The sequence below is a fragment of the Thunnus thynnus genome, chromosome 1 (assembly GCF_963924715.1).
Source record: "Thunnus thynnus chromosome 1, fThuThy2.1, whole genome shotgun sequence".
NCBI lineage: Eukaryota > Metazoa > Chordata > Actinopteri > Scombriformes > Scombridae > Thunnus > Thunnus thynnus.
Genome location: NC_089517.1, coordinates 19,718,822 through 19,730,052, shown reverse-complemented (window position 1 = coordinate 19,730,052; position 11,231 = coordinate 19,718,822). Strand labels below are relative to the sequence as shown.

Here is an 11,231-nt window from a genome sequence, read left to right as displayed (position 1 = left end):
GCGTTAGACGGTAAAGTAACACGCATGTCATTGGTCTGTTTCTCATGTCTGCTGATGTGCCGGGTTGGGGGGTTGTCTTGTAAGCCAAAATTGTTTAGCATTTTTGTTGTAATACTGGTTTTTATGTTATCTTCTTTCTACGAGCACTACTAGTGTTGTTCAAACAGGACGCAAACTGATCTAGTCGTGGCTAACTAGCGTTACATCCATATCTGGCTAACAGAAGCTAACGCTGGCTAGCTGATCAGTCGATATAGTTTATTCGCATTAACGTTAAAATGGGTGAAGAAATTAACGACAACCTCATCGACACAGACTGTAGACCTGCCAATGACACCAATGTTGAGGAAAACGGCGAAACAGTAGAAGGAGGTGTAAAATATTACACATTAGAAGAAATAAGAGTACATAATATGAGCAGTGACACATGGCTCATCATCCACGATAAAGTATACGACATCACAGGTTTCCTTGAAGAGGTAAGACACACTTTTTGTCAGGTAGTAGTGGCAACTTTTGGATAATGTTGTCATAATTTTTAAGTTTTTGCTTTAAGCATCTGGTTACCTCCCTTTGGCTAAGTCTACTTCCTGGAATTACAAAAGGGGTTGTTAGCAGCGTGTGTGGACGTGTAACCTTTACTGACTGGCTATTAACGAGCAGCGAGTCTATCCGGTGTTCCGGTTTAACGGGCGACCGTGTTAGCTGGTGACTTAAAGCCGAATTCGTCCGTGGTTGCTCCTAGTGACGGCAGACGTTGATAACGCGAACAGAAAACGTAGGTGTCCTCGTAAAAGCCTTATGTAAATTAAATGGTGTCGCCAACAAGAAGCATTAACATTTTTTTTTCACTTATTTCACTTAAATGAATCCTTTTAAATGTTATCTTGTTTGAGAGGAAACGCAAAATCTCTTTGCAGTATCCCACACTGATGGGTTACAAGATAATCAGACAGTAGGCTGGTCAAACCGGATAATCACACTGTCTGTACACAATATCGAGCCACACACTGTTGTGTTGTGTGTATACAATGTAAACCCCAAGATAAGCTAATTGTTACAGCTGCAGTTCCAATTTATAGACTACGTTTCGTTTCCAGCATCATAAGAAACGTTACGAGAGGCGAATGCTTCTTGTTGAACACAATTTAACTTACGTAAATGGCTAGCGTATATAATAAACACAGATGAGTATTGATTGAAGTAAGATTGATGAGGCGTTCTGTTCGTGTTTTCAATGGCAGCCGTCACTACGTCAACCACGGAAGCATTCGGCTGAAAGTCGCCAGTTAACACGGTCACTCGTTAAACTGAAACACCTGCGTTCAAAGTCTGCCAGTATTTCAAGTTAACTCGGGGTCAAACGTAGACTGTATGGTTCAGGCAAGGTTACGTCAAGCGATACTTAGCTAACGTTCCTCGGTGCAAACTACAGTAGCATAGCTGTGAAAACTAGCAATAGTAGCCAGCTGTCAGTTGACTAGTTAGCTGTTAAACTAACCAGAACTAGCGTTTAGTTGAGTAGGTACTCACCATTTTCATAACGTTATACATGCACCAATATAACTGGGTAATATTAGCTTTAAAGGACAGGTTCATAATGCTTTAAGTCTGTCTGAAAACAACAGTCAGGTGCCCATATGAACACTTAAAGAGGTTTTCCTCACTGTAATCATTCCCCCTGTTCATAGTGACTATTAAAAGGTCCCCTTCAAATGCACTTTAAATGTAAATGATGGGGGCCAAAATCCACAGTGTGTCCACACAGTCACTTTGCACAAAAAATCATTTAAAAGTCTATGTGAGGCTTCAGCAGTCTGAGTTAGTCATATCAAGTGGATATCTGCCACATTTACAGTCTTTTTAGCATCAAATTCCCTTTTTGTGTTTCCTCGGACCTGTTGAGCTGTGATGGAAGTATAGTAATAAAAAGAGGGACTTTGGCACTAAAAAGATTGTAATGTTGAAAGATAGCTACTTGATTGATAAGCTTCATATTAGTGTCAGATAAATGTTTAAATACATTTTTGCACAGAAGGAGGCTTGTGGATTTTGGCCCCCATCTTTCACATTGTAAGTGCATTATGAAGGTATCTTCTAATGGCCAGTATGAACAGGAGGAATGATTATAGCAAGAAAAACCTATTTCAATATTAATTTGAGCACCTGGCTGTTATTTAAAGACAGACTTGAAAAATTGTGAACCCGTCCTTATCCAGGAACATTGTCAATCGACATTACTTGTAGCAATTTCCAGTTATTTAGGCTAATTGTGAAAATTGTATTTTGGTGAATCTGTTCCAGAGGAGTTGCTGTGAACCACACGTTCACAGCATTTTAATGCTGTAGCTGTTGTAGTGGATAAAAAACCTGCAATATTTCCCTCTCAAATGTAGTGGCATAGGAGTGTGAAGTAGCATAAAATGGAAATACTCAAGGACAATCAAGTACCTCAAAATTGCTCAAGTACAGTACTTGAGTAACTTTTTTTTTCTTTTTTGCCTTTATTTAAGAGTCAGTGTAGCGAGACAGGAAACAGGGAGAGGGGTGGGATGTCACTTGCAATGGGTGGGGCAATGTACTTTAAGTTACATAATGAGTATGATGTAAATCAAGAAATTAGCTCAACACTATGTGTTAATCCATTCTATGATTTCAGCACCCAGGAGGTGAGGAGGTTTTGCTGGAGCAGGGGGGTACAGATGCAACAGAGAGCTTTGAGGATGTGGGTCATTCCACAGATGCCAGGGAGATGCTCGAGCAGTACTTCATTGGGGAGCTTCACATGGTAAGATCTCTGTTAGCTCTGAAAGGCCTGGTTTCCCACCTGTTGTATTTTGAGATAATGTCCATTTCACTTTGTCAAATACAGAAGTTTAACATCTAAAAAATCATTATCATTGCTTAAATCTAATGTAATCAAGCAGTGTAATTTATTGGTGTCATCAGATTGCTTTGAGAATAAAGTAGCTATTTGTCACATAAAAAGGTGCCTGGAATCACAAGATGGTGTAATAATTTGGGTTTTGCATGCTTATTAGCAAATTGAGGGAGATGTCATGATTCAAATGGAAATTGGTTTGTGACGTAGTTTAGACAAGGTTGTCATGTGAGCAATAGTTCTGTCTAGTGAGAAAGCATCAAATTATGCCAAGCATAGAACTCTAAAGTTGTTTTTTTATGTCTCTCCCATGTTACTTTCAGCCTAGCCGCTGGTTTTCATCCATGCATTGTTAAGAAATAATATGGAAATATCATCCAACTAAACTGGGCAAAATTGGAAATTACAATGGGAGATCTTGCCAGTAGGACAGCAGGCACTACAAATCTAGTCTGCATGGAAGAGTGGCTGGAAAAGACCATGTCCTGGGGGACAAAGAGCATGACTATATGCCAGAAGTCTCAAAACAGGCATGTGATAGAATGGGAGCATCAGGCAATAAATTCTGCTGAGTGATAAAACACACTTGATCTTTTCCACCCAACATTATAATGTTATAAAATTATAATGTCATCAGCCAATTTACAGAGCACCCTTAAGAAGTAGTTATAATAGCAGGTAGTAATGGAACAGTAATCAACATATATATATCATGGTAAAAAAAAAATACAAAAGGTTATGGTATAGTTAGAATTTTTATCACTGTTGATATAGCATTAAGTGACAGCAAACACAAAAGCAACCCTCTGACAACACTCAGAAAACAGTGACAGAAAATTAGACAGTTTTTCTGTGTATCAGCTTTTTGTGCTGTTTAAGATTCAGTTTTTCTCAAATCTTTGATATCTGACTGAAATCGAAGCATCACACTTGTGACAGTGATAGAACTATCATCAGGATTATTGGTTGGCACATGTGCAAGCTCCGAGGTTTTCTGTTACAGGTGCTCATGTGAAGTGACATTATGTAGGTCAACATTCACAAATATTAAGAGGATAATTCATATCATTACATCTGGAGTTTTGAGCATGTGTGTGAATGTTAATTTGTCGACCATCACATCAAAATAGTAATACTGATGTATTTATTTTCTTTGTAGGATGACAGAAAAAAGGAACCGGCAAAGGTAAGCTCCACCGTCTGTTCATCTAACCAAAACTGTAATAGAAAAGTCGCTGGAACAGAATTTACAAAAAAGATGCAAAGGTTTTGGGTTGTAGTTACTGTGTCTCTTTTTAATACGTTTTCCTTTTTCCCCATTTTCTGCTACAGGACGCAAATGCCACAAATTCAGGAGAGTCCAGGTCAGTCATCATGATGTACAATACATGTCTTTCTCACAATTCTTTTATTTTCTGTACAGAAAATACAGATTTTTTTTTTTCAATCAAAGAGGTCATACATCAGTCTTCATGTATTTTTTGTGCTCATGCACAAAAACATTAAGTTTCTTGCTGCAAGAGAACATTGATCATTGTAGTTTGCATTAAATAAAGTTCTCTTGTTGCATGGACGACTCAGAAAATACTTCTGGGAATAGAAAGTAAACAGAATATAGAGAGAAAGAGCAAGTGAGCTGCTTTATATGTATGAGTCCTTGTAAGTATGTGAGCTGTTCAACTCAAGTGTTTTAGCTACATAAAGGTATTTTTAAAGTTATATTTTTATAGATTTTGGCATTTTAGAATTTTGATTTTCACAAGCCACTAGCATAAGTTGTTCATATCATTATCATTACTCAAAAAGTGTTTTCTGTTTTCCAGCAGCTCCTGGACCACGTGGTTGATACCTGCTATCGCTGCAACTGTCATTGGTATCGTGTATCGCTACTATATGTTTGAACACAAGTCCTCTTGAGTGCTGACATTCTGTTTTCATCTCATTCTTTTCATCTGGAGGCCTTGAAATGTTTGACCAAAACCTCCTCACACTGAACGCACACAGTTACTGTTGGGAGTGTCTGCATCCTTTGCAACAAGAAAAGGAGGGGAGCAGTTTGATAAAGTACTTTTGTCCTTTGTCCATCGACATGCATTGAGAGCACCTAATAGGCAGTTGGGCAGAGACTTTATTAAATTGTCTGCCTTCAGTTTCTTTGTATTTCATTGTCACTATGCCTGTTTTCATAATTGTAAAATGTTGTCTTTTACTTACATATTCATATGCATTTGACCCAGTTTGGTCTTTATATGTTAATTAGCCAATCGCCCACTCAGAAAAAACTTTTTTTGTTTACTGCCTGGTTTATCAACAACCATTTGTACACAGACAAAATGGAAACACTGAAGGAGAGTGGGAGTATTTTTTTTTTTTTTTACAAGACGCTGCAAGGGTTTCAATACATAGATACATAGTTTTTATTTTCTTAGAAATGCTACTGCTACCTAAGTCAGTTTGACTTATGAATTTATTCCATTCACTCCTTACTGCACAGTTCTGGTGTTCAGCTCTGCTTGATTGCATTCATCACTTGGTTTTAAACACATAACCTTTCTAATCATGCAAATGTGTCTGTTTCTTTTGAAATTGGTGGTAAATTATATTGTCATTAATTAATTAAGGTATAGAATGTGTTATGATCTGTCCCCTTGTTTTCTACAGTTCTGCTGCCAGGAATTTCTGTAAATGTTAAAAATACCTGATTAACAGATGTATATAAATTAATGTAGTATGTAATAAAACAATATTTTATAACTCAGATATGATGGCTGAAAAGGAATAACTTGAGTGAATCCCCTTGACAGAAGAGAACTATTTGTTATTTGATTGTTCTGTTTTAAAATGTTTTGTCATTTGTTATTTAACTGATGCTTTTTCACAACTTAATTTCATTGTGGTTTAGCTTCACTTTTCGTTTTGGGTGATTGGTATTGTCAGCTGTCACTGAAGGGTTTGAAATGTTTTGAATGAAGTCCAGTTTGTGTTTCTTGATTGGCTGCTGTTGGCAAACTGGTTGACTTGGCAGTTGTCATTAGAGCCATAGATGCAAGTCTTTGAATCTGCAATTGGTAACTACATATTTAATGCAATGTATTTTAGTTGTCTTTGATTTCATTAGGTTGCTTTTCAGATCTTGGTACTCATAAATATGATTTGGTTCAGTTCAGTTTTGCATTGCAAAATCACTGTCCATTGAATATTCTGAAATAGACATTGCCATTATTTTTATTTCATATTACTATTGGAAAAAGCATTTTCCAACTACAGAGACCATAATAATTTGAAATCCATTAACAGTCTGTTAATACAAAAGACTTCATTGTTTAGGAATATAACTTGCTGCTATTTTTACATGTGACCATGATATTATTTGCGGATTTGCAGAAAATTTACTAGATCAACTTTAAATTGCCATTTATTTGCATTCAACTGCCATTTCATGTCATTAAAAGCCTCTTTGAATAAAATGAATCTTTAAAACAGCATCAGTGGCCTTGATGTAGTTTGTAAATAACTTAAGACATTACAGTATTTAGAGTATGAGGTGAAGATTTTCGCTAGTTTTAGTTTGCAACCATTTAATTATTAATGTAAGACAAATACAACAAAACATTCAAACAGATACAGTCACAAGTGCTCTGTGAATGACCTGTAAATGAGTCGAGTCACCACTGAATATGACTGCATGTAGGAAGACTTTTATGCGAGGCTGAGGGAGGCATTGCAGCTGTGAACTGACATCCAGTTCAGCTTATAGACTGCATTCATTACAGTCAAGGTCCCAAAACATCCCTAATTGGAGTGTCCCCAATTATGAAAGGCTTTTAAAAATGAATTAAAAGGTAAATATTTCCTCCTCTATTGTTAGGTCAAAAGACATCAATAATCCTGCCAATTGTTAATGTGTGTTACTTATACATTTGCTTTTGAAGTGGATATAGTGAAATACCCATTCATGCTGTAGTCTCTTGCAAGGAGTGAACGCATGCTTGCTGGTGCAGAGTTTAAAACTAGTTTCTTTTCTGATTCATAGACTTGTTAGATATGGTAGAATGATGAAGCACAAAGTTTACATGATCACAAAGGAGGGACACCAGCCTGGTGCCTACAAATGACAATCTAGGCTACCAAACTGATTTTACCCAGAGACAGACAGACAGTATCTGAAAATCAGCTTCTGAACTGAGCAGGAGGCTCTTAGACGCCAAAATGATGACCTTAATCATTGTTGAGGGACATCGATTGCTAGGTTAGAAATGACAGGTTGATGCTGGGAACAAGAAATAAGCTCAAACACAAGTACAGAGTAGTCGGGGAAACGAATGCAGGTTGAGCAATCTGGATTTCAAATTCATCTAACACCTTTGATGGAAGCAGCTCCACTCACACACTCATCACTTTGTCATCCGGTGAGGTGGCTCTGGTGAATAAATCTGTCAGCCTTGTGTCCTCTTTGGTCATTATTGTTGGTTTAGCACATCATTGTTTTAACATATTCCCCCAGGCTGCTGTATAAATACTGTCTCAGACAATTACAAGCAGAAAGGCAAATTCTTTCTCCTTTTCTTTTACATATTTATGAACTCAATAACTGACAGCATGTTGTGACACAACTGTGCTAATTTGAAGAGAATACACGAAAAATAGAACAGCTGGGTTCAGTTTCACCCTGTGGTCCTTTTGGCTACAGTAGCTTAGAGGGGTGTTCATTCATACTTTGTTGACTGGAAGCATGAGCTCCTTTTAAAAAAAAACAGCATTAAAATCCTGACGTGTTACACCGTATCATCAATGCAGTGGTTGGCAGCAAATAATTAATAGTGAGAGTCCACTTAATGCTTTACATGTGAGAGGCATAAAGAAATGAGTGCATAATCTTAATAATCTTGTGAAAAATGTATTAATTTTGCCAGTGTGAATTAATGTGAAAATCACATAATGTAGCTGATGATGTGGTTTTGCACTCATATGCTGATTTGTTTTTCTTAGGTAACTATTTTATAGTGCAATACCAGCACACAGTGAATAGTACTTGAGTCCTGAATATGCTTGCTCCCCTCAGCTACTTTCCTGTGGAGAGAAGCAGGAAGCAGTGATTGAAATTAAAGCCTTTCAATCTGCAGCATCCATAAGAGCCCTCACAGCGCAGAGTGCCCATGACCAGCAAACCACAAAAAGCCCAAATCAACACCCATTGATTCATTCTATTTAATCAGATGGGGCATATCAAAAACTGGATGGCCCCTCAATGGTTTTGTATTTACTTAATTGATGAATTGGTTAAAAAACAAAGCATGTTACTGAACAATATACCTTTTGATTTTTGGTTTCATAAACACATTAACATCAACCAACAAGTGATAGAGAGACACTCTGAATGATGAAAAACACATGCTCAACAATAACAAGTGTAAAATATCTGTCTCAATTGTGACCTTTAGATTAAAACACCAACAAATTTCAACCAGTTTGTTCTATTTTGCAGCACCTCAACCAAACAGAAAGTATTATAAAGCTATGTTTAAATGCTCTGCCATGCTCAGTATAAACACAAGGTGGCACTACAGCCTCAAGATGTTAATATGTCTATTGTTTCATTTAGCAATCTACCACAAACAGTGAAACATATATATATATATATAAAGATGGCTAATCTGACTTATGCACCCACACTAATACATTCATCACACAATTTAGCAGTGTTTATCTCCAGGTTTCCATGTGCACGGAAGAGCGGAAAACACGATAAAAACAACGCCGTCACACATGGTGGGAAAGACATTATGCAATGATGAAAAAACAACAACCTTCAACATTGTTTCTGCGATAGTGTGATACTGATAAAGACTGTGTGCAATGAGATGGTTGACTGTAATATCCAGAGACAATATACTGACTAAACTGATACGAGGCTTGTTTCTGTTTTTCCACTCTTGCTTGTGTCTGAAACTGCTTTGCACTAGTTTAGAAGTATTTACATTTGGAGCTTTTTTAACTGTGGTGTCTCCAATTTTCTGTACAGTAAACCAAAGTAAGAAATGTTTCAGAAATTTGTTAGATCTCAGCTGTAGATATTTTTTCAGTTTTTCATCCAAGGAGTATTAAAACCACTGACCATTTTATATCCATGTCAGCAATAATGACCAAAGTAGACAGTATGACGAGCCCTTATGAGACAGCATATTGTATCTGTGGGAGTATAGGAAACCCTCAGATAAACATCACTCCCCATGACTGAATGGGCCTGTCATTTCTATCAGCAGTCATCCTCAAGGAGAACTGAGGCTGCTAATGCACAACACTCTAGTGTCCTGGGAGACCGGCTCGGCAAAAATCTCCAACGGCTAGAAAAAACACTTATGGATGCTGCAGAATTAAACATGATCTCTGAAAGTGGTTTGAGCTATTTGAAATGGTCAAGTATTCATAGTATACTACATATTACCGTGATTTGTTTTGCCATGGGGCAATATTAAGATCAAATTCCACATTTGTACGCAGGAACACTTTGGTAGCAGAGATGCATCTCCAAACAGAGAACCAGTGTCAAATGTTCTGTCTGCAGAGGGAATCCCGAGAGGATCTTGCAGCTTTGACTACTGCCTAAAAGGTTCAATAAAACACTCACCGCTCACAATAAGAACATTCCCAACTACCCATCTCCTCTGAAGGACTTAGACATTAAAGGATTAAATTCAGCTGTTTTCCCTCAACTAATACATTTTTTCCTCCCTGCCGAGTCACTTAAACTGAATCCTTGCATCACACCACATCAATGAGGTAATAAATAAAAATATATCATATTAAATGCCAAGAGTGCCACGTTGAAACAATAAAAAGTGTAGCTGTCAAATCCATTTCTTTATGAATACATTATACCTGCCTCATATCAACATTTCATTACTAATTTGCAAACAATTTAATACTATTTACATGTACTAAGGAAGTGCATCTGCTATATTTACTTCCTTTCTAACCTCATTCTTTGCATTCTTTCTTGTAGTTCCTTCACAAACAAGTTGATGGCCTAAATATACTGAATGTATATATAAACCTGTTGTTGTGTTGTTGTTCTCTTGCCAGGAACAACAACAGACACACAATCAATCAAATCTTTACCCGTTGAATATGCAGAAGCCAGAGCATTATGCTCTCATCTCCTGACTGTATTCAGTAATGTTCTTTAACCCCATACCCCTCGACTCAACCTGTTATCTAACATGGAACTGGTAGGTAGTAATTAGCATAATCCAACTCTAATGATTATTCATCAGACATTTTATTAGATGAAAATTTTAGAGAAACTAAACACAGAGAACAAATATTACCAAAATTCAATGACGTGTCAAATGTTTGTGCATAAACTAACTCACTGTAGTTACACTTCCAGCCATCTATTGTTTAATTACATGATAAGATATGTAACTGCTAACAGAGATATCTTTTACATTTAATAGTCACACTCTATATTTATCCTCAATGATCCTCAAGCTCCTGGAACATTCATCAATAAGTTAAACAATACATAGCCTACCTCCTTTGAGACTTTCATTACATATATCAAAATAGTCTTACAGAATTAACACTGCTGACATTGTAACCCTAAACCAACAACAAACTTCTAATTTAATTTTATGGTCATCTAATATAAGAAATGAATGCTGTTTTAATGCTGTATACTGTTCTAAGATAGTAGCAATTATAAACCCCTGAATTAAATTTTTGTACACTGGGTATAAGGAAACACTGCAAGCATGAAATGCTCACAATTTTGACCTCCACTTCCTGCAATAAAAACAAAATAATTGTTGGTAGGCCATGCTCACGTAGTACTGAGGAGGTCATAAAAATATTGAAATATGGCATTAGCTTACTGCATCTACAAAAAATTACTGTCCCAGTGATTTATAAGTATCTAGGGGAAGCTGCTCATAGTTTCTCACGGAGGAAAAAGAAGAAGATTATCAGCAGAAAATTGCAAGCAGAGGCAAGAGTAAGCAGCAAAGTGTCAGCAGTGTCAAGGCATCTAGTATTATAGTGGAAGTTTCTGCAGTTCTACCAAACACCTAGCTTCAGGTTTGGGAGATACATCCACAGCATACTAAAGCAGTAAATGTTCACAGGAATAAAACTATGCTGTATTTTGTCAGACAGGGCAGAGCAGCTCATGCAGAGTGCTGAACAGCATGACAAGACTCAGGTATTGTAAGTTACACTGTTCTTTCCAGTCCTTTGACGAGACTGTTTTGTTATTTAGTGCACTGCACAAAGAGCAGACAGTAATTAACACTTTACAATTTTCAATTAATTTCAGATTTGTTCCTTTTTTTATTTAAAATAAAAGACACAA

General features: G+C 36.9%; 1 protein-coding gene across 2 annotated transcripts; it reads left to right on the top strand.

Moving 5' to 3' along the window:
• Positions 1-6,364, top strand: cyb5b (cytochrome b5 type B). 2 transcript variants are annotated; one of them, XM_067589205.1, is made up of 5 exons: positions 1-479; positions 2,660-2,788; positions 4,041-4,067; positions 4,214-4,245; positions 4,705-6,364. In XM_067589205.1, the coding sequence occupies exons 1-5, from the start codon at positions 279-281 to the stop codon at positions 4,796-4,798; spliced, it is 483 nt and encodes a 160-aa protein (XP_067445306.1). In that variant the 5' UTR covers positions 1-278; the 3' UTR covers positions 4,799-6,364. The 2 variants fall into 2 exon arrangements, with proteins under 2 accessions (XP_067445306.1, XP_067445314.1); XM_067589213.1 differs by having other exon boundaries at positions 2-479; positions 4,708-6,364.
• Positions 6,365-11,231: the final 4,867 nt, after the last annotated feature.

Bases quoted from the DNA above. Each gene is read 5' to 3' on its own strand.
- cyb5b (XM_067589205.1), top strand. From the start codon at position 279: ATGGGTGAAGAAATTAACGACAACCTCATCGACACAGACTGTAGACCT. The intron at 2,789-4,040 runs GTAAGATCTCTG...TTTTCTTTGTAG, and splicing joins TCATTGGGGAGCTTCACATG to GATGACAGAAAAAAGGAACC. The intron at 4,068-4,213 runs GTAAGCTCCACC...TTTCTGCTACAG, and splicing joins GAAAAAAGGAACCGGCAAAG to GACGCAAATGCCACAAATTC.